Source organism: Entelurus aequoreus, linkage group LG15 (genome assembly GCF_033978785.1).
Source record: "Entelurus aequoreus isolate RoL-2023_Sb linkage group LG15, RoL_Eaeq_v1.1, whole genome shotgun sequence".
Taxonomy (NCBI): Eukaryota; Metazoa; Chordata; class Actinopteri; order Syngnathiformes; family Syngnathidae; genus Entelurus; species Entelurus aequoreus.
Window position 1 is genome coordinate 46,443,172 of NC_084745.1, and position 24,924 is coordinate 46,468,095.

Genomic DNA, 24,924 nt, shown 5'->3' on the forward strand with positions numbered 1-24,924 from the left:
TGCATTACCGGAACTTATTTCCTCCGCATATTTATTTTCGTTCCCATTGCTTACGGCAACAAATGTGTGTCCTACTTCCAGAAAACAAACGCAAGTGTGTTCTAATCATGGCAGACTTGGTAACAGACAACAAAACTACTTTTTTTGGACAAATGAGGATTCGCAACTTTATCTTTTTGAAGCCGAATATACGAACAATGAACTACTGGTTAGAGAAGCGAGCACCAAGAGAAGCTGAAACGTTGGAGCAGACAGAAGCCGAGAGAGTGAGGTCGACCTGACTAGAGGGTCGGACATATCTGCCGTGGTTACCCAAAGTCAACTTGAAAAAACTTCCCCGGCCAGCTGGACCAAACGGACAACTGTCCATCGAGTGAGTTACTAAATAATTGATCATGATACACGCAGCACGTCATGCGTGTTATTACAACTACAGTACATACACTGTCCGGCTAGCTGTGTACAAACAAAACATGAAATGTGGGCTAATACTTTACAGATACTGTAATATGATTGTTCATGTTTTCCAGTCAGTACAGATTGGTGTCCTATCGCATTGTGTTGTGCAGTTCAAACTCAAAAACCATTCAGCTGCTAAAGCAAAAATTAGCTTATCTCTTGCTGTAGCTAGCTTACAACTAATGCCTTATCATGCCGTCCCAACACAATGTCTTACTACTAGAGATGTCCGATAATGGCTTTTTTGCCGATATCCGATATTGTCCAACTCTTAATTACCGATTCCGATATCAACCAATACCGATATATACAGTCGTGGAATTAACACATTATTATGCCTAATTTTGTTGTGATGCCCCGCTGGATGCATTGAACAATGTAACAAGGTTTTCCAAAATAAATCAACACAAGTTATGGAAAAAAATGCCAACATGGCACTGCCATATTTATTATTGAAGTCACAAAGTGCATTATTTTTTTTAACATTGTGGAGTTTGCATGTTCTCCCCGTGACTGCGTGGGTTCCCTCCGGGTACTCCGGCTTCCTCCCACCTCCAAAAACATGCACCTGGGGATAGGTTGATTGGCAACACTAAATTGGCCCGAGTGTGTGAATGTGTGAATCTGTGTTGGCCCTGTGATGAGGTGGCGACTTGTCCAGGGTGTACCCCGCCTTCCGCCCGAATGCAGCTGAGATAGGCTCCAGCACCCCCCGCGACCCCGAACGGGACAAGCGGTAGAAAATGGATGGATGGATGGATGGATGACTCCTTTAATGCGCCCTATAATCCGGTGCGCCTTATATATGAAAAAAATATTGAAATAAGACCATTCATCGGCAATGCGCCTTATAATCCGGTGGGCCCTAAGGTCCGGAAAATATGGTAAATTATTGCACAGAGTGGCAGCATGGTGGCACAGGGGTTAGTGCATGTGCCTCACAATACGAAGGTCCTGAGTAGTCCTGAGTTCAATCCCGGGCTCGGGATCTTTCTGTGTGGAGTTTGCATGTTCTCCCCGTGACTGCGTGGGTTCCCTCCGGGTACTCCAGCTTCCTCCCACCTCCAAAGACATGCACCTGGGATAGGCCCCTCCCACCTCCAAAGACATGCACCTGGGGATAGGTTGATTGGCAACACTAAAATTGGCCCTAGTGTGTGAATGTGAGTGTGAATGTTGTCTGTCTATCTGCGTTGGCCCTGCGATGAGGTGGCGACTTGTCCAGGGTGTACCCCGCCACACACACACACACACACAGGTTATCATATGTTTTTATGTTCTATTTATTTTATTTATTTATTTTTTATCGTCCTCTGTTTGTGTTGTGTTGTGTTTGCTCGGTTCTCGTATTATCTTTTAACCTGCCCATTGTACAGCACTTTGGTTACCCCTGTGGTAAATTTTAAATGTGCTTTATAAATAAAGTTGATTTGATTTGATTTGGAATGGGGAGCAAGTTTTTGATCATCACTTGTGGGGACCACCCTTTCTACAGGATGTGGAGGCATAAAAAAAATTGGGTGAAATGGCCACTGCCCAGTTAGCTCATACACGTCTTTAAATCTCTGGATTGATGAAGTAATGTGCTGAACGTTCTTACTGGGGAAAAATAGTTTAAATGGTTCCTGGGGACCAAATTTAAATAATTTTGTATAATTCACACACATTTGTACGTGACTACTGAGGACCATTAAAAAAAAAAAAAGTTTTAATTAAATGTGACATTATCCTCAGAATACAGCACTACAGCTGTCCTCTCATAGGAAGTTTCACCACTTAAATGTTAAAGCAAATCCTGCACTTAGGCATCTTCAGAATGGATCTGACTATCATTTAAAGGCCTACTGAAATGAAATGTTCTTATTTAAACAGGGATAGCAGGTCCATTCTATGTGTCATACTTGATCATTTTGCGATATTGCCATATTTTTGCTGAAAGGATTTAGTAGAGAACATCGACGATAAAGTTCGCAACTTTTGGTCGCTGATAAAAAAGCCTTGCCTGTACCGGAAGTAGCGTGACGTCACAGGTTGAAGAGCTCCTCACATCTGCACGTTGTTTACACCAGCAGGGAGAGCGATTCGGACTGAGAAAGCGACGATTACCCCATTAATTTGAGCGAGGATGAAAGATTCGTGGATGAGGTAAGTGAGAGTGAAGGACTAGAGTGCAGTGGAGGACGCCAGGGTGTATCTTTTTTCGCTCTGACCTTATCTTAGGTACAAGGGCTCATTGGATTCCACACTTTCTCCTTTTTCTATTGTGGATCACGGATTTGTATTTTAAACCACCTCGGATACTATATCCTCTTGAAAATGAGAGTCGATAACGCGAAATGGACATTCACAGTGACTTTCATCTCCACGACAATACATCGGTGAAGCACTTTAGCTTCGGAGCTAACGTGATAGCATCGTGCTTATCTGCGGATAGAAACAGAAGAAACATGCCCCTGACTGGAAGGATAGACAGAATATCAACAATACTACTATTACTTCTACTATCAGGAGACACCGAACCAAACCCAGGAATTGTAACCACACGGTTAATGCTGTCCAGCCCGGCGAAGCCTAGCAATGCTGTTGCTAACGACGCCATTGAAGCTAACTTAGCTACTGGACTTTGACAGAGCTATGCTAAAAACATTAGCTCTCCACCTACGCCAGCCCTCATCTGCTCATCACGACCCGTGCTCACCTGCGTTCCAGCGATCGACGGCGCGACGAAGGACTTCACCCGATCATCGGTGCGGTCGGCGGCTAGCGTCGGATAGCGCTTCTGCTATCCGACTCAAAGTCCTCCTGGTTGTGTTGCTGCAGCCAGTCGCTAATACACCGATCCCACCTACAGCTTTCTTCTTTGCTGTCTCCATTGTTCATTAAACAAATTGCAAAAGATTCACCAACACAGATGTCCAGAATACTGTGGAATTTTGAGATGAAAACAGACGCTGTTTGTATTGGGACACAATGGTGTCCCAATACTTCAGTTCAATCCAGGACGTCACACGCAAACGTCATCATACCGAGACGTTTTCAGCCGGATATTTCCCGGGAAATTTAAAATTGCACTTTATAAGTTAACCGGGCCGTATTGGCATGTGTTGCAATGTTAAGATTTCATCATTGATATATAAACTATCAGACTGCGTGGTCGGTAGTAGTGGCTTTCAGTAGGCCTTTAAAAAGGTTTCCCTTCAGGGGACCTGTTTTTTTGTCCCCATACCGTCAGCGGTCCCCTAAAGGTGACTGTGTAAACAGAGCGATGTCCCCACTAAGTAAGCATTGCCATAACACACACACACACACACACACACACACACACACACACACACACACACACACACACACACACACACACACATAGACATGTGTTAGTTTTAATTCATCATTAGGAACAAACGTGAGCTTTCATTGTCATGACAAACACAACATTCCTCCCCATGGGGACGCCAACACCCGCGGTGCATTCAACACGTGTGTGTGTGTGTGTGTGCTCGTTGACTAGCAAGTCGGTGACTTTTTACACACCCGCCTGTCACTTTTCTAGCAGAGAAGACTCACAGTCCTTCCAAAAGTCCAGCTCGTCAAATGACGAGACAAGAATGTCCGCCGGCCGGCATGAAGCGGTAAAAAAAAAAAAAAGACCTTTGACCCTGACTTAGGGAAGGGCCGATGCTCTTTACGAAGAGCATAAACATCAATTAAAGCACGGTTGCTGTTTTGATGTGCAGGCAGAGCGCGAGCAGCGTTTTATCCAATGAGAAGCGAGGAGGTTTGCAGGTCAAACACCTGCGCTGCTGTGATCCTCCTCCTGTGATGTCGGGGAAAAACATTTCCAGGCTCCTCGCTGCTCCGAGGCAGTAAAGATAAAGCACGAGGAGTTTCCCACCTGCGGGAGGCGGGGCTACATTCATCTGAATCTGTTACTGTACAGAGCTACACAACTACACAATGTCCACACGTCTGTGGAGTGCAGCTTTTTGTCAGCAACCAAAACTTTTTGTTCCCATCAGAAATAATTCTATAAAATAGTCCGTTCTAGACACCCATGAATATCAACCAAAAACAATATAACTGATGGGACAAATTAACATTTAACATTACAATTATATTTATTGAAGACCGTGTTGGCGAGGACGGCGATGAGCGGAGAGGGAGGAGGGGAGGGGAGAGCCACACGGACACCACCTTTGAACTTCAGTTCCTTCTTGAATTCATTTATGTTTCTCCCCCTCTTTGTCAAAGTAAAAAAAAAAAAGAACATCGACAGAGTCACCAAAGTGTGAGATTCTTTGTTTGGGTACACGATTCCATGCAATGTTTGACCACAATATCACCGAGACGGTAAAACTAGGGCAAAATTTGGGGAAAATCGTCAAGTAGGGTTGTGCTAATACATACACTACCGTTCAAAAGTTTGGGGTCACCCAAACAATTTTGTGGAATAGCCTTCATTTCTAAGAACAAGAATAGACTGTCGAGTTTCAGATGAAAGTTCTCTTTTTTTGGCCATTTTGAGCGTTGAATTGACCCCACAAATGTGATGCTCCAGAAACTCGATCTGCTCAAAGGAAGGTCAGTTTTGTAGCTTCTGTAACGAGCTAAACTGTTTTCAGATGTGTGAACATGATTGCACAAGGGTTTTCTAATCATCAATTAGTCTTCTGAGCCAATGAGCAAACACATTGTACCATTAGAACACTGGAGTGATAGTTGCTGGAAATGGGCCTCTATACACCTATGTAGATATTGCACCAAAAACCAGACATTTGCAGCTAGAATAGTCATTTACCACATTAGCAATGTATAGAGTGTATTTCTTTAAAGTTAAGACTAGTTCAAAGTTATCTTCATTGAAAAGTACAGTGCTTTTCCTTAAAAAATAAGGACATTTCAATGTGACCCCAAACTTTTGAACGGTAGTGTAGGTGCCATGTCCGGCCAGCGAATGAATGATCTATAGCCCCCGGGATGATATTTGATTAGTATTAGAACCGGCCCGCAGGCCACAGCCGCCTGTTGCTGTTTTGCACGCACCAATACTCCATCAGTGTTGGCGCTAGGAATTTTCAAAATGGGGTCCCATCAAGTCATAAAAATGGGGTCCCACAGTACATTTTTGGGTTCCCACTTTTTTGTAACCGTTTTGAAAACAAATGATAAATGTATGCATTATCCTGTTATATCTCACATCCTATGTTGTGTTTTGGAAAAAGGTTGTCATAAACATTACTAAATTCATCACAAAAAAAAAAGAACACATTTTTATGCATATGTAAATGTATTCAGGTATAAACAGTCATTCACTTTCTTCTTTCCTTCATGGATCTAACCGCTGCCGCTATTTTTTTCTATATTTTTATTGTAATATTTTCAGAATGTGTTTGCTGTATTTGTGGCCAAAGTAAGTCAAAGAAAACAATCTGAAATTGTTTTGTTTTAATGCCATGATTTTGATAGTCCGACCCGCGTGTGCAAAGATTTTCCTCCATGCGGCCCCTGAGCTAAAATGAGTTTGACACCACCTAATATCCGATATAAATGATATGAATTTGGCAGATGATAGAAATTGTAATAATGTTGTTATATTGTGACAATGCAGACACTTTCTAGCAGTGTCCTGCATATTTGACAGCGAAGAGCGAATGAAGGCGTCCTCAACACAATGTAGCTTCCTCGTTAGCGGCTGACGGCCCTCCACAGTTTAGCTTCTGAATCACTAATCCTCACCTCCACGGCGGCAAATAAAAAACATATCTCACAAGTAACATTATCAGCGGAGGACCAAGACCAGCAAAACATGCTGCACTACACTCCGGAGGAGGATACCAAAAATGTTAGCTAAGTTGGAGCTCTTCAATGTAAACAGAGGTCAGCAGATCGATACAAATATCAACAGTAACCATACCAAGTATAGTATCTGTATATGATACTGTACAATGATTAGATCGATTGTTACGACCGGGTCGCATGGTGCTGCGAGGTTTGTTCTCCCGGGATGCAAACGGACGACTCCGGACAGGACTTGCAGGTATGAACATGATTTATTCTCATAAATCATAAAACGAAGACAGGAACAAACCAAACGAAGCATGCCTAACACAAGGAAAGCTAGCGGAATAGCTCACAAGGAAAACACTAAGATGGGACTCAGCGTAAGACACGCACAGGGAACTAGAAAACATTGAACGTAGCAGTTGCGTAAAGCAAACAAAGAAGCCAGAAAACCGACTGACTGGCAAAGGCAGGCTTAAATAATGTCTCTTGATTACAAACAGGTGCGCGTCCCGAACACAAGAGGCAGGTGAAAATAATACGTAGCCATGGTAACAAACTCAGAAGTGCATAAACAGGAACTAAAGGAGTCTAAAACTAACAGAAAACACAAGTGACTCGAAAAACTTAAACAGACCATGATTCTGGCAGCTGATCATAACATCGATATTTTTTATGCTCGCAAAATTGTTTTTGGTATTGTTTACAAACTCAGGAATTAAGTCGTTTCAAGACAGTTTGGACTTGCGCTTATTGTTTTCTTGTGCTTTGTGTTATTTCCCTTCCAGCTCTCGTTTCCTTGGTTTTACTTCCTGTGTGCTTCCATTTCCTGCTTCACCTTTGGTCCGAGCGCTGCCTCCCTCACCTGTCCCTGATTGGCAATCAGAGACAGAGCCCTGTTTCCTCCGGACAGAGCTGGATCATTGTGGTTTGTTGCTACCTCGACTAATAGATCTTTTTGTTTACATTCTTAGTTCTCGTTTGCACTTATTAAATTATCATTGTTCCTGCATGCCGTCTCCTTTTTCTGCGTGCTCGGGGTCACGCCAACAATGCAAAACAAGTTCCTGACCGTTTAGGCACTCTGCACTATTGACTTTATCATTGTTGTTTTTTTGGGAAGAAGGAAATAATAAACCGTATTTTTCGGACTATAAGTCGCAGTTTTTTTCATAGTTTGGCCCGAGGATGCGACTTATACTCAGGAGCGACTTATGTGTGAAATTATTAACACATTACCGTAAAATTTCAAATAATATTATTTAGCTCATTCACATAAGAGACTAGACGTATAAGATTTCATGGGATTTAGCGATTAGGAGTGACAGATTGTTTGGTAAACGTATAGCATGTTCTATATGTTATAGTTATTTGAATGACTCTTACCATAATATAATAATAATAAAAATAATACATTTTAGTTATAAAGGCGTCTTTCTGGGCACTCAAGGACACCGTACAAAGTCAAAACAATAAAATCAAATTGGATAAAAACAACAACAACAAAGATAGAGAAGATAATATGTTACGTTAACATACCAGGCACGTTCTCAGTTGGTTGTTTATGCCTCATATAACGTACACTTATTCAGCCTGTTGTTCACTATTCTTTATTTATTTTAAATTGCCTTTCAAATGTCTATTCTTGGTGTTGGGTTTTATCAAATAGATTTCCCCCAAAATGCGACTTATACTCCAGTGCGACTTACTGTCTATATGTTTTTTTCCTTCTTTATTATGCATTTTCGCCGGTGCGACTTATACTCCGGAGCGACTTATACTCCGAAAAATGCGGTAAATATTAATTGGCATTTTATCTTATGAAGAGCTTCATGTGTCGTGATGGGATGAAGGATGCCGGACACAAATGTCTCCCTGCTGTCAAGATGTTTCCTTACCTCATTGCTGATCATAGTCTTCCTACCTCTTCACAGTGTGTCGTCCGACCGTCATTGTCTCCCTCCGAAATCTCCAGGAGGTTCCTTTCCCCGGTGGGGGCGTCCACGTGTGGTCCACAGAAGCTCCTGAAGGCCACGGCCTGCAGCGTCAGCCAAACAAATCATAAAAGCAGCCATGACATGTTCGGCGGCTTCATAAAAAGCAGCCATAAAGACATTTTGGACCTTTTCATGGGGGTCTTTAAAGCTTATAAAAGAGTTAAAGTCGCACTTTTTTGCATTCTTTTAAAACTTCCACTGGCCTTACGTCAACATGTTGGCACAGTTCTGCCTAAAAATGGTTGGAAGCTCTTTTTTACTTAGCAAGACTCTCCTAGATGTTCTTTTTTTAATCTGTTTCTACAAATATCATACTTTTATTTCCTCAGTGACACACTGAAGGAAGTCATATTGCATTCAGGTGTCGTCCATGGCAACCTGCACTGACTCACCTGACACACACACACACACACATAGTTCGCACCCCCCCCTCCAACAGTTCAAAGTGGCTGTGGCTGTCTAGCCTGCACGTTTAATGTTTAAGTATTGGGAGCGGCTGGAGAGAGCAAATAAAATAACTTTACACACATTGTAACTATTGCGAAACTCCGCGGAGCAGCGCCGCCTCAGTCGTGACACTCTTTCATACTTCATTATGGTTCTTCATAAATGTTCAGAAAAAAGGAAGGCTGAAAGAAAAGGCTGATGTGTTCATGCAGTGATTTGTTCCCGCTAATCCGTCTGACAATGTTGCTAAACATTCTGACATGACGAGGCTTTAACGTGCGGTTATCCCGACTACAGTCGTATAGTCGCGTCAACAAATCCAAATGTCTTGTCGGCCATCTTGAAACGTAACGGCAGATTAGCCGTCACATGTGACCTTAATTGTGTAACGGCCTCAATCCCTCCGCAATTGTTTGGTGGAAAGCAGCCTAACTTTTGCTGCGTCACCGCCACAAGCAACACCAGCGTGGGAAACAACACTTGAGAACCCGCTCGCAACTATTTTGTGACAAGACATGACTTCCACAATACCAAGGAAGACCCAACTTTTAGTTGTACCTTGAAAAAAATTAAATCAATTCTTCCAAAACAAGTAAGTCGGTTTTTGTATGACATACTTTTTGTATGACATACTTTTTGTAGGATTCAGGAACAGTGTTTTAAAAAGTAACTAGTTATAGTGAGATAGGCTACAGCAGTGTTTTTAACCTTTTTTGAGCCAAGGCACATTTTTTGCTTTGAAAAAATCCGGAGGCACACCACCAGCAGAAATCATTAAAAAACAAAACTCAGATGACAGTAAAAAGTCGTTCTGGCAATATTTGGATATGACTTTAAAGCATAACCAAGCATGCATCACTTTAGCTCTTGTCTCAAAGTAGGTGTACTGTCACCACCTGTCACATCACGCCGTGACTTATTTGGACTTTTTTGCTGTTTTCTTGTGTGTAGTGTTTTAGTTTGTGTCCTACGCTCCTATTTTGGTGGCTTTTTCTCTTTTGTTGGTATTTTCCTGTAGCAGTTTCATGTCTTCCTTTGAGCGATATTTCCCGCATCTACTTTGTTTTAGCAATCAAAAATGTTTCAGTTTTTATCCTTCTTTGCGGGGACATTGTTGATTGTCATGTCATGTTCAGATGTACATTGTGGATGCCCTACTTGCTCCACAGTAAGTCTTTGCTGTCGTCCAGCATTCTGTTTTTGTTTACTTTGAATCCAGTTGAGTTTTAGTTTCGTTCTGCATAGCCATCCTTAAGCTTCAATGCCTTTTCTTAGGGGCACTCACCTTTTGTTTATTTTTGGTTTAAGCATCAGACACCTTTTTACCTGCACCCTGCCTCCCGCTGTTTCCGACATCTACAAAGCTATTAGCAACCGGCTGCAACCTACTGATATGGAAGAGTATTACACGGTTACTCTGCCGAGCTCTAGACAGCACCCACACTCAACAAAAACACATTGTTTGCAGACTGTAATTACTGGTTTGCAAAAAATATTGTTAACTCAAATAGGTGAAACCAGATAATCTCCCACGGCACACCAGACTGTATCTCACGGCACACAGTGTGCCGTGACACAGTGGTTGAAAAACACTGGGCTACAGCTCCCCCCGCGACCCCGAAAGGGACAAGCGGTAGAAAATGGATGGCTGGATAGTCATTACTTTACCAAAAAAGTGATTACATTATGAACAAAATTTCTCTTTAATAAATGTAATTAATTACTAGGGAAAGTAATTCATGTATTACCGTATTTTCCGGAGTATAAGTCGCACCGGCCGAAAATGCATAATAAAGAAGGAAAAAAACATATATAAGTCGCACTGGAGTATAAGTCGCATTTTTGGGGGAAATGTATTTGATAAAAGCCAACACCAAGAATAGACGTTTGAAAGGCAATTTAAAATAAATAAAGAATAGTGAACAACAGGCTGGATAAGTGTACGTTATATGAGCATAAATAAGCAACTGAGAACGTGCCTGGTATGTTAACGTAACATATTATGGTAAGAGTCATTCAAATAACTATAACATATAGAACATGCTATACGTTTACCAAACAATCTGTCACTCCTAATCGCTAAATCCCATGAAATCTTATACGTCTAGTCTCTTACGTGAATGAGCTAAATAATATTATTTGATATTTTACGGTAATGTGTTAATAATTTCACACATAAGTCGCTCCTGAGTATAAGTCGCCAAACTATGAAAAAAAATGCGACTTATAGTCCGAAAAATACGGTACTTTAAAAAAAAACTTCAAATATCTTGCATATGCAGTTGAGAGACATTTTATATGAGAGAACAGTGTGCATTTGTGTGCTTTTAAAAGGCGGGGCCTGTTGCCTAGTGATGTGTGATGTCATCGAGAATTTCCAACGGAGCTGTGTTTGGAGGCTTTAGCAGTTAGCAGCAAGAGTTTGTTGGCTCTGACGTCAACTCTTTTGAATCTTTTCACTGGATTGTGTACATCTGCTTAATATAAAGACTGAATGGGCTTCGATTGGCTGTCGTATCTTCTTGTCAACAAACGGGGTATTGTTTGGATGGCCAGTTTGTCAATTCAATCATTGATTTGTTGCTCATGATTATTCCCATTGTGTGCATATGTTGTCTGCTGTGTCACAGTGTGATGGGGCCTCCTTGTATTTGATATCAAGTCCATTTTAGTGAGGTGCTGCTTTTTGCTTTCACGAGTAAAAATATATTTCCTGCATTGAACTTGCTGCGCTTATAACGCCGTCTTGTTGTTGAACCACATCAAAAGTAGCGTTCCACGTTACATCAGGCTATTGCCAACAGCTTTGTAACGGACCTAAAAGTAATTAATTAGATTACTCGTTACTAGTAAAAGTAACGGCGTTACTAATGCCGTTATTATACCTACTCAGTTCCCTAGTGGTTAGAGTGTCCGCCCTGAGATCGGTAGGTTGGTAGTTCAAACCCCGTCGAGTCATACCAAAGACTATAAAAAAAAGGGACCCATTACCTCCCTGCTTAGCACTCAGCATCAAGGGTTGGAATTGGGGGTTAAATCACCAAAAATTATTCCCGGGCGCGGCACCGCTGCTGCCCACTGCTCCCTTCACCTCCCAGGGGATGAACAAGGGGATGGGTCAAATGCAGAGGACAAATTTCACCACACCTAGTGTGTGTGTGACAATCATTGGTACTTTAACTTTTAACTTTAATTACGGTATTACGAACACTGTCCTGGACTAACATTTTTGCCAACATGTTTCCCCTGATTTCATGTACCGTTTTGGTTATTGTTAGGGCTGCAACTAATAACTATTTTCATAGTGGATAACTCAGCGATTATATTGATGATTAGTCCACTAATCAGTAGGGATGATACTCGAAACCGGTTTTCCCGGTTGTTCGATAAGAAAAGAACAGAGTCCTCCGACTCGAATCCCTTTTTGAGAACCGGTACCCGTTAACGAGACCACGATAGTAAAGAAAAGAGTTGGTTCTTTATTCGAATCCCTCGGAACGAATCCCGTCCAGACCAGAAATGCTCCGTGTGACATCACAAGAAATCAGTCACTAGGCGCAGATAGCGAAAGCAGGAAAAAAATGGACGGGAAAAAGCGCTCCAAGGTGTAATAAAGTTCAAAACAAAAGGTATAATCCAATGAATAACTTAACAGAGAGATTTGAGCAGGGTACAAACACATGACCAACACTTTTACGACCCACCGGAAACGTAGCAACCAGGCTAGCAACGCACCTCCTTTACGGCAGTTGTCGCAACGTTCTTAAAGCAACCGCAGCACATACATATATATACAACACATCTCCCTTTTTTAACTTTTGTTTTTCTTTCCTTGTAAACAAAACAAAATCACACTGTATATGTGTTGTCTGTCTAATTATAAATAATGCAGACGAGGCGTGTTGGCTGAGTTCTTGACGTTTACTTTCACGGGTGACGACATGCAACAACACTTCGGGGCTACCGCGCATGCTCGTCACTCCCGTTGCATGATGGGTAGTGTAGTTGTTGTATTCCCTAGCTCATAACATATTTCCCCCTATAAAGAAATAATGTTAACTCAATAAAGTGTATTTCTTTTTTTAGCTTTAACTTTTCATTTTTTAGCATTGTAACCACATTTGCAAACAACTTTTCTCTTCATAGAATTTTCTTTCAATAAAGAAATAAAGTGCAAAAATGTCAAAGCATCATAACAAACAGTTATGTCAAATAGCAGCAGAAGGGCACTTTTTGGAGAGTTGTATTATTTCCAGTTTTGTGCCCAAGGGACTGATTTTATTTAACACTATATTATTATTTATACACCTATAGTGATCACAGAGACAGGTTGTTTTTGTGTTACTGTATATATATGTTTTTCTGAAAAATTCCACTTAATATACTTTGGGTAACAACAGTCAATATTTATTTATTTATTAGATTAAATTGTTTTCTTATATAATAAAAGTGAGCTTTTGTTAAACCAAATAGTCTGTATTTTTTTCCATATACAACAACCTATCTGGACTCGATAAGAGAATCGATAAGGAATCGGTTCGATAAGAGAATTCGATAATAGACTCGAACTCGATAATTTCTTATCAAACATCATCCCTACTAATCAGATTACAAAGCGTATTCAGGGGCTCTAATTTACCCATCTCCTTTTAAATTCAGTTTTGGCATGTGCTAACTAACAAAGACGACTAATTAATTTCATAAATGTGTATTTATACTGTAACTGTGCTGCTCATTAGGCTGTTACAAAAACAAAAATAACTATTAAACTTTTGTCCATTTAAAAACAAGGACAGGCCCAGTGCTGACAAAAACAATGTATCATTTTTATGAAAACAAAGGACAGTAAAAATGGCAGCAATAAAAGCAAACAACAACAAAGCTATCTAACTTCCTCAAAAAGAAACAAGCCTTATGTGCACACATTACTGATTATTGAAAAACTCCTGCCATTTTTAATTAAATTAATCTATGATCAGCCCATGGTAGCCGTTTAATTCCGCCTAAAAAGCCCTTAAAAAAAGCATCCAAACACCGCCATTGAGGGTTTAGATACATGATGTAAGTACAGTATATATCTAATGTAGTAACAGGCACATTTATAATGACATTTAAGCATTCGTGGGTGCATTATTTAAAAAAACGCATCACAACGTTTTCTTTTTTTCGAGACAATGCCAAGAGTGTGCGAAAAAGTAATCAGATCAAAGGGTGGCTATTTTGAAGAAACTAGAATATAAAACATGTTTTCAGTTATTTAAGTACATAACTCCACATGTGTTCATTCATAGTTTTGATGCCTTCAGTGACAATCTACAATGTAAATAGTCATGAAAATAAAGAAAATGCATTAAAATGAGAAGGAGTGTCCAAACTTTTGGCCTGCACTGCATGTTCTCCGCCACAAAAAAATAATCCCAATGGTAAATCATAATGAGACAAAAAGTCATGACTGTGAGATGAAAAGTCAAAATGATGAGATAAGAAAGTGGAAATTATGAGATAAAGTCAAAATTAATACATAAAAACTCATAATTACGGAGGTAAAAAGTCCTAATTATGAAATAAACAGTCACAGTAGCAGCTTTTTGGCATGAGATCTCCTGTTCAGACATGGATTGCCCGTTTATTCAGGATTAATTTAAACGTTATTTGCAATAATTTCATAATGTTGACCTTGTATTTCATTATTATAATTTTCTTATTTCATAATTTCGACTTTTTATCTCATAATTCTGACTTTTTATCCGATAATTTCGACTTCCATCTCATAATTATGACTTTATCTCATAATTATGTTATAAATTCGATTTCCTTATCCCATAGTTTTGACCTTTTATCTTATAATTATGACTTTTTATTTTACAATTATGAGGTTTTTATGTCATACATTCGTCTTTTTATGTCATAATTAGGACTTTTATCTTATAATTACGATTGTTTTTTTTATCTCATAATTTCGATATTTTATTTCATCATTTTGAAGGGACAAGCGTAAGAAAATTGATGGATGGATGGACTTTTGATCTCATAATTATGACTTTTTTACCCGATAATTTCGACTTTTTTATTTTACAATTATGAGGTTTTTATGTCATATCTTTGACTTTTAATGTCATAATTAGGAGCTTTTATCTCATAATCACGATTGTTTTTTTTATCTCATAATTTCGATATTTTATTTCATACTTATGAAGAGACAAGCGGTAGAAAATGGATGAATGGATGAACTTTTGATCTCATATTTATGACTTTTTATCCGATAATTTCGACTTCCATCTCATAATTATGACATTATCTCATAATTATGACTTTTTATGTCATAATTTCGACTTCCTTATCCCACAGTTTTGACCTTTTATCTCATAATTGTGACTTTTTGTTTTACAATTATGGAGGTTTTTAAGTCATACCTTCGACTTTTTATGTCATAATTAGGACTTTTATCTCATAATTACGATTTTTTTTTTTATATCATAATTTCGATATTATATTTCATAATTATGAAGGGACAAGAGGTAGAAAATGGATGCATGGATGGACTTTTGATCTCATAATTATGACTTTTTATCCGATAATTTCGATTTCCATCTCATATTTATGACTTTATCTCATAATTATGACTTTTTATGTCCTAATTTCGACTTCCTTATCCCACAGTTTTGAGCTTTTATCTCATAATTGTGACTATTTATTTTACAATTATGAGGTTTTTATGTCATACCTTCGACTTTTTATGTCATAATTAGGAGCTTTTATCTCATAATTACGATTTTTTTTTTTTAATCTCAAAATTTCGATATTTTATTTTATAATTATGCAGGGACAAGCGGTAGAAAATGGATGGATGCATGGACTTTTGATCTCGTAATTAGGACTTTTTATCTGATAATTTAGACTTGTATCTCATAATTATGACTTTATCTCATAATTATGACTTTTTATGTCATAATTTTGACTTCCTTATCCCAGTTTTGACCTTTTATCTCATAATTGTGACTTTTTATTTTACAATTATGAGGTTTTTATGTCATACCTTCGATTTCTTATGTCATAATTAGGAATTTATCTCATAATTACGATTATTTTATTTTTTTTATCTCATAATTTCGATATTTTATTACATAATTATGAAGGGACAAGCGGTAGGAAATAGATGGATGGATGAAATTTTGATCTCATAATTATGACTTTTTATGTGACAATTTCGACTTCCATCTCATAATTATGACTTTATCTAATAATTATGACTTTTTATGTCATAATTTCGACTTCCTTATCCCACAGTTTTGACCTTTTATCTCATAATTGTGACTTTATTTTACAATTATGAGGTTTTTATGTCATACCTATGACTTTTTATGTCATAATTAGGAGCTTTTATCTCATAATTACGATTTTTTTTTTTTATCTCATAATTTCGATATTTTATTTCATAATTATGAAGGGATAAGCGGTAGAAAATGGATGGATGGATGGACTTTTGATCTCATAATTATGACTTTTTATGTGACAATTTCAACTTCCATCTCTTAATTATGACTTTGTCTAATAATTATGACTTTTTATCTCATAATTTCGACTTCCTTATCCCAGTTTTGACCTTTTATCTCATAATTGTGACTTTTTATTTTACAATTATGAGGTTTTTATGTCATACCTATGACTTTTTATGTCATAATTAGGAGCTTTTATCTCGTAACTACGAATTATTTTTTTTATCTCATAATTTTGATATTTTATTGCATAATTATGAAGGGACAAGCGGTAGAAAATGGATGGATGGATGGACTTTTGATCTAATAATTATGACTTTTTATCTGATAATTTCGACTCCCATCTCATAATTATGACTTTATCTCATAATTATGACTTTTTATGTCATAATTTCGACTTCCTTATCCCACAGTTTTGACCTTTTATCTCATAATTGTGACTTTTTGTTTTACAATTAAGAGGTTTTTATGTAATACTTTCCACTTTTTAAGTCATAATTAGGAGTTTTTATCTCATAATTATGATTTTTATTTTTTTTTATCTCATAATTTTGATATTTTATTTCATCGTTATGAAGGGACAAGCGGTAGAAAATGAATTAATGGATGTACTTTTGATCTGATAATTATGACTTTTTATCCGATAAATTCGACTTCCATCTCATAATTATGACTTTATCTCATAATTATGACTTTTTATGTAATAATTTTCACTTCCTTATCCCACAGTTTTGACCTTTTATCTCTTAATTGTGACTTTTTATTTTACAATTATGAGGTTTTTATGTCATACCTTCGACTTTTTATGTCATAATTAGGACTTTTATCTCATAATTACGATGTTATTTTTTTTAATCTCATAATTTCGATATTTTATTTCATCATTATGAAGGGACAAGCGGTAGAAAATGAATGGATGGATGTACTTTTGATCTCATAATTATGACTTTTTATCCGATAATTTCGACTTCCATCTCATAATTATGACTTTATCTCATAATTATGACTTTTAATGTCCTAATTTCGACTTCCTTATCCCACAGTTTTGACCTTTTATCTCATAATTATGACTTTGTATTTTACAATTATGAGGTTTTTATGTCATACCGTCGACTTTTTATGTCATAATTAAGACTTTTATCTCAAAATTACGATTTTTTTTTTTTTTATCTCATCATTTCTATATTTTATTTCATTATTATGCAGGGACAAGCAGTAGAAAATGGATGGATGGATGGATTTTTGATCTCATAATTATGACTTTTTATCCGATAATTGCGACTTCCATCTCATAATTATGACTTTATCTCATAATTATGACTTTATATGTCATAATTTCGACTTCCTTATCCCGCAGTTTTGACCTTTTATCTCATAATTGTGACTTTTTATTTTACAATTATGAGGTTTTTATGTCATACCTTCGACTTTTTATGTCATAATTAGGAGTTTTTATCTCATAATTACGATTTTTTTTTTTTAATCTCATAATTTCGATATTTTATTTCATCATTATGAAGGGACGAGCGGTAGAAAATGGATGGATGGATGGACTTTTGATCTGATAATTATGATTTACATTGGGGTATTTGTTTTAGTGGTGGATATCTTCTTAAATACATTTTCAACTCAATTGTTACGTAAAAAAAAACGGTACTCACGTTGATGACGCTAATTAGCTGCAGGTGGGGATGATGATGATGATGATGTCACGGTGGTAAAAAAAACAAAAAACAATGTTACCGAGAATTTTAAGAGACACTTAACCCGTCGTTCTTATATTCTATTCATTCTTCTTTATGTAGCAAAGTATCTGGCAATGGCTGCTGACAGGTAATTAGCTCGTAGCTAAGCTAAGCTAACCTCTGTTAGCATAGCAAGAAGGAGGTCCGCCTTTTGTCTTCCACTGGGGGTTTGGAACGCGCAGAACGTCACGGGACTTCAAATAATTCCGAATATTGAACATTATTTAGTGTTAGTTATACAAAAACACAACAGCACAGCTCTACTGTTCACACGCACGGAGCTCGTTTGGAGCAGCTTCTTCAAGTGAGCTTTAGAGAACCGATATCAAACAAAGTGGATGTGTGCCGACTCACACACACACACACGCACACACGCACAGCAAGGCATCCATGTCACTACAGATCTAAACAAACAACTCAAAACTCGCTAGTGGGTCGGTTATAATTAGAGATGTCCGATAATGGCTTTTTTGCCGATATCCGTTATTCCAATATTGCCCAACTCTTAATTACCGATTCAAATATCAACCGATACCGATATATACAGTCGTGGGATTAACACATTATTATGCCTAATTTTGTTGTGATGCCCCGCTGGATGCATTAAACAATGTAACAAGGTTTTCCAAAATAAATCAACTCAAGTTATGGAAAAAACTGCCATATTTATTATTGAAGTCACAAAGTGCATTATTTTTTTTTAACATGCCTCAAAACAGCAGCTTGGAATTTGGGACATGCTCTCCCTGAGAGAGGACTTGGTATTTGGGTTGAGGTGGTAGGGGGTAGCGGGGGGTGTATATTGTAGCGTCCCGGAAGAGTTAGTGCTGCAAGGGGTTCTGGGTATTTGTTCTGTTGTGTTTATGTTGTGTTACGGTGCGGATGTCCTCCCGAAATGTGTTTGTCATTCTTGTTTGGTGTGGGTTTCACAGTGTGGCGCATATTTGTAACAGTGTTAAAGTTGTTTATACGGCACCCTCAGTGTGACCTGTATGGCTGTTGACCAAGTATGTCTTGCATTCACTTGTGTGTGTGTGAAAAGCCGTAGATATTATGTGGCTGGAAGTGCCTTTAAGGTTTATTGGCGTTCTGTACTTCTCCCTGCGTCCGTGTACACAACGGGGATTAAAAAGTCATAAATTTAACTTTTTGAAACCGATACCGATAATTTACGATATTACATTTTACAGCATTTATCGGCCGATAATATCGGACATCCCTAGTTATAATACTTTAATTTAAAAGTGTTTTTTTAAAAAAAAGGTTTTGTGTATTTGCTAAAAGCTTAATTTGTGATCGCTGCCTTTGGTAAAAGCTTCACTCTTTTAGATTTTGCACACATTTGCATGCTTTTATTTAGGCTCGCCGAGTTGGTGCTTTTCCAAACACTCGTGGGGAAAATGTCTTTAAGAAATACAAATACCGTATTTTTCGGACGATAAGGCGCACTTAAAATCCTTTAATTTTTTCAAAAATCGACGGTACGCCTTATAACCCGGTGCGCCTAATGTACGGCATAGTTCTGGTTGTGCTTACGGACCTCGAAGCAATTTTATTTGGTACATGGTGTGTAATGATAAGTGTGACCAGTAGATGGCAGTCACACATAAGAGATACGTGTAGACTGCAATATGATGGCAGTAAACAACACCAAAACTTTCAATGTTCCATTGAGAATTTCGAACATTACACACGGCACTCAAAAATCTATCAAAATGTTTTTAGTACGACATCGGTAAGCTATGAAGCCGCACCGCTTGATGGATTGTCGGCGCATTAAACATACGAGTATTATTACGGTGCATGTATAAGGCATACTTGCCAACCCTCCCGGTTTTCCCGGGAGACTCACAAATTTCAGTTCCCCTCCCGAAAATCTCCCGGGGCAACCATTCTCCCGAACTTCTCCCGATTTCCACCCGGACAACAATATTGGGGGCGTGCCTTAAAGGCACTGCCTTTAGCATCCTCGCTCACCTGAAAAGGAGACTATTATATATGTCTCCGTTATCTATAACCCATAAAGTAGGCAGGCACGGAGCTATTTCCCAGCGTGTGTTTATTCCAGCCAGCACGTTAATACACTGACACACAACATCCGGATTCCCATCATGCATTGCTTCAAAACTACGGCAAGTAGTAATGTCCAAAAACATAACAGAGACGAAGCAGAAGAACGAGGAAGAGACAGTCATGGCGACGACGAGTAAGAAGAAGAAGTACGCTTGCAAGTTCCAAAATGATTGGGAAAAAATAATTTCAGTTCATCCGGAACAGCTGGAAGGGGAAGGGGTATGCTGCCTGCACATTTTGTAGGTTACACTTCTCCATTGAACTCATGAACGGATTATATACACTACCGTTCAAAAGTTTGGGGTCACATTGAAATGTCCTTATTTTTGAAGGAAAAGCACTGTACTTTTCAATGAAGATAACTTTAAACTAGTCTTAACTTTAAAGAAATACACTCTATACATTGCTAATGTGGTAAATGACTGTTCTAGCTGCAAATGTCTGGTTTTTGGTGCAATATCTACATAGGTGTATAGAGGCCCATTTCCAGCAACTATCACTCCAGTGTTCTAATGGTACAATGTGTTTGCTCATTGGCTCAGAAGGCTAATTGATGATTAGAAAACCCTTGTGCAATCATGTTCACACATCTGAAAACAGTTTAGCTCGTTACAGAAGCTACTAAACTGACCTTCCTTTGAGCAGATTGAGTTTCTGGAGCATCACATTTGTGGGGTCAATTAAACGCTCAAAATGGCCAGAAAAAGAGAACTTTCATCTGAAACTCGACAGTCTATTCTTGTTCTTAGAAATGAAGGCTATTCCACAAAATTGTTTGGGTGACCCCAAACTTTTGAACGGTAGTGTGTGTATATATATATATATATATATATATATATATATATATATATATATATATATAAGAAATACTTGAAAATATATACCCCCCCCCCCCCCCAATCTCCCGAATTCGGAGATCTCAAGGTTGGCAAGTATGGTATAAGGACCGCAAAATGGCATCTATTAGCAGACATATTATCTGGCCTTTTGTTTCACAATATTATGCAAAAGCAACTTTTCTTACCTTCTGGTACCTGCTGATGTGTATTTGGGATCTGCATAAGTCCTGAAAATGTGCGCGCGTCCGCAATTGTAGTCCCTGCCGACACCGTAGGTATAAGCTTCTTCTTTTTCTCTACCTTCTTATGTGGCATTCATCTTCCGTTGTTGCCATTTCTAATATAAAGTAGTTTCAAGTTCTTACTTATATCTGTCAGTAGACTAGCTATCAAAGCGCTAAAACATACCGGTGTAGTGAGTTTACATTATTCACCCAAGGAACATTAGTTATTAGAGAGTTCCGGTCGGACGGTTTTTCACGGGACACATTTCCGGTGTTGATGTTGCACTAGTTAGCCACGGATGAGGAGATGCTGCTCCGTTATTGATTGAAGTAAAGTCTGAATGTCATTAAAACAGTTAGCTCCATCTTTTGACACTTCTTCCACTCCCGTCCTTGCACGCTACACCGCTACAACAAAGGTGACGGGGAGAAGACGCTGCCGAAGGTGAGCCACGTAAATAAGACCGCCCACAAAACGGCGCATCCTGAAGCGACTGTCAGAAAGCGGCTTGAAGATTATCTGTAAAACATCATCTATGCAACATTTTGACCAAAGAACCACCATTACATGTTATGTAGACCACAAGGAAGGACTGTGCTCCCTTGGACTGGAGTGTGAGCTGCACGCTTTTCTCGTCATCGTTCAGTAAAACCTCGCACTTTTTGATTACCTCTCGAGAAACGTTTATCCTTTTTCGCGATTTGAACGATTCGTACAGCCGAAAACAACACGAGCATAGGGCATTTTTTCTTCGAAAAGGGCTAAATGGCGGCTGGTAGCCATTGAGAACAGAGTTAGCTTGATCACTGCGCATGTTTAGTGGGCCGTGACCTCAGTCAAATCCAAGCAATAGCCGCCATCTGGGCTACGTGGAAGGGGAGGGACTAATTGAGTGATTGCACTTCACCAGTAAAAAGGAGAGAAGAAAATGGTAAATCTCAGTGATGTGAATCTTACAACGACTAGCGATTCAATTTGATTTTGATTCCTTTGGTGACGATTCGATTCAGAATAAATTTTCATTTCAAAACAATTCATGTACCGTAAAAAAGTAGCTTATCGACTACGGTGTCGGCAGGAACTACAAAGGCGGACGCGTGCAATTTTTCAAGACTTATGCAGATCCCAAATACAGATCAGCAGGTACCACAAGGTAAGAAAAGTTGCTTTTGCGTAATATTGCGAAACAAAACACCAGATAATATGTCTTACCTTATACACACACCATAATAATACTCCTATGTTGAAGCACAGTACAATCCATCAAGCGGTGCGGCTTCATAGCTTACCAAAGTCGTACTAAAACATTTTGATAGATTTTTGAGCGCCGTGTGTAATGTTCGATCATTTCAATGGAACATATAAAATGTTGGTGTTGTTTACTTGAGTCATATTGCAGTCTACACGTATCTACCATGAATTTACCATGAATTGATTAACGTGGACCCCGACTTAAACAAGTTGAAAAACGTATTCGGGTGTTACCATTTAGTGGTCGATTGTACGGAATATGTACTGTACTGTGCAATCTACTAATAAACGTCTCAATCAATCAATCAATCTCTAATGTTTGACTGCCATCTACTGGTCACATTTATCATTTCACCATGTACCAAATAAAATACCTTCGAGGTCGGTAAGTAAAACACGAATTATTCCATACATTAGGCGCACCGGGATATTAAAGTTAAAAGTTAAAAGTTAAAGTTAAAGTTAAAGTTATAAGGCGCACTGTCGAGTTTTGAGGGGAAAAAAAGGATTTTAAGTGCGCCTTTTTAGTCCGGAAAATACAGTAATATACCGGTAAAATTTGGCATATACATTATATTATGAAAAAAATATTAGTTGCAGATTACAAAAGATTGTCTTGGCTGTTGAGGTATGACGAAGCATGGAGATTAGAGATGTCCGATAATACCGGACTGCCGATATTATCGGCCGATAAATGCTTTAAAATGTGATATCGGAAATTATCGGTATCGGTTTCAAAATTATTGGTATCAGTTTTAAAAAGTAAAATTTATGACTTTTTAATACGCCACTGTGTACTCGGACGTAAGGAGAAGTACAACGGCGTGGCGAAGTTGGTAGAGTGGCCGTGCCAGCAATCGGAGGGTTGCTGGTTACTGGGGTTCAATCCCCACCTTCTACCATTCTAGTCACGCCCGTTGTATCCTTGGGCGAGACACTTCACCCTTGCTCCTGATGGGTGCTGGTTAGCGCCTTGCATGGCAGCTCCCTCCATCAGTGTGTGAATGTGTGTGTGAATGGGTGAATGTGGAAATACTGTCAAAGCGCTTTGAGTACTTTGAAGGTAGAAAAGCGCTATACAAATATAACCCATTTATCATTTATCATTACAGAGCGCCAATAAACCTTAAAGGCACTGCCTTTGCGTGACGGCCCAGTCACATAATATCTACGGCTTTTCACACACACAAGTGAATGCAAAGCATACTTGGTCAACAGCCATACAGGTCACACTGAGGGTGACCGTACAAACAACTTTAACACTGTTACAAATATGCGCCACACTGTGAACCCACACCAAACAAGAATGACATTTCGGGAGAACATCCGCACCGTAACACAACAGAACAAATACCCAGAACCCCTTGCAGCACTAACTCTTCCGGGACGCTGCAATATACACCCCCCGCTATTCCCCCACCTCAACCCAGCCCCCCTCCCAACCCCGCCCACCTCAACCACCTCATGCTCTCTCAGGGAGAGCATGTCCCAAATTCCAAGCTGCTGTTTTGAGGCATGTTAAAAAAAATAATGCACTTTGTGACTTCAATAATAAATATGGCAGTGCCATGTTGGCATTTTTTTCCATAACTTGAGTCGATTTATTTTGGAAAGCCTTGTTACATTGTTTAATGCATCCAGCGGGGCATCACAACAAAATTAGGCATAATAATGCGTTAATTCCACGACTGTATATATCGGAATCGGTAATTAAGAGTTGGACAATATCGGAATATCGGATATCGGCAAAAAAGCCATTATCGGACATCTCTAATGGAGATAGCCTAAAAAACGTCTTTTAATAAATCGATCCTTGAATTTTTTTTTATAAATTCAGAATCATAATCAAAAAGAATTGCGATTCGGATGTGAATCGATTTTTTTCCTGGCACCACTAGCAAATATTGTGATTGTGGTTTCCAATAAGGAACTCAGTACACAGTGTAGACAGTATACTTATTGAAGTGCACTGACAAAAGTGTTCTGTTTGACACATATTATAACAGTACAGACTGATAGCCTGCTACTGGTTTGATAGGAAGGGAACAAACTTTTTAAAAAAAATGTTTTAAATACATTGTTTGCGTAATTCGTCAGAGGCTTCAGGCTACACTTGCCAATAAGCGTCCACGCCATTATTGGCGGTCGTCAGCCAGCGGCAGGTAGTCGGCCGACGAGCCAACATGGAGGTCAGCCAGGATGAAGTTTAATGACACACTAACAACAACAAAGCTATAGCAGCCATTGAATCACCCCTATTTGCTTATGTTTTTCAAAATACATTTCTCTCCTTTTTCAACTCTCAATCTGATAATACACATATTTAAGTACTCAAAATATGTTTTGACCAAGCTCAAGCTGGAGAAGACTCATTTGAGTAACAGGCTTGAACGTAACAGGAGTGAGGTTTTGAAATACAATCAGCAAATACATGTACAAACCCCGTTTCCATATGAGTTGGGAAATTGTGTTAGATGTAAATATAAACGGAATACAATGATTTGCAAATACTTTTCAACCCATATTCAATTGAATGCACTACAAAGACAACATATTTGATGTTCAAACTTATAAACGTAATTTTTTTTTTGCAAATAATAATTAACTTAGAATT

General features: G+C 38.6%; 1 protein-coding gene across 2 annotated transcripts in view; it reads right to left on the minus strand.

Moving 5' to 3' along the window:
- rnf32 (ring finger protein 32) overlaps positions 1-24,924 on the minus strand; it is a 282,695-nt gene that overhangs the window by 222,760 nt on the left and 35,011 nt on the right. The window contains exons 1-2 of one of the 2 annotated variants that reach the window (XM_062021647.1): positions 17,839-18,205; positions 8,136-8,275 (exon numbers count right to left, since the gene is read on the minus strand). In XM_062021647.1, coding sequence (XP_061877631.1) covers positions 8,136-8,150 — 15 coding nt within the window. In that variant the 5' untranslated portion in view covers positions 8,151-8,275; positions 17,839-18,205. Of the gene's footprint in view, positions 1-8,135; positions 8,276-17,838; positions 18,206-24,924 lie in introns of those variants that run through there. The other variant, XM_062021648.1, reaches the window with a different exon arrangement.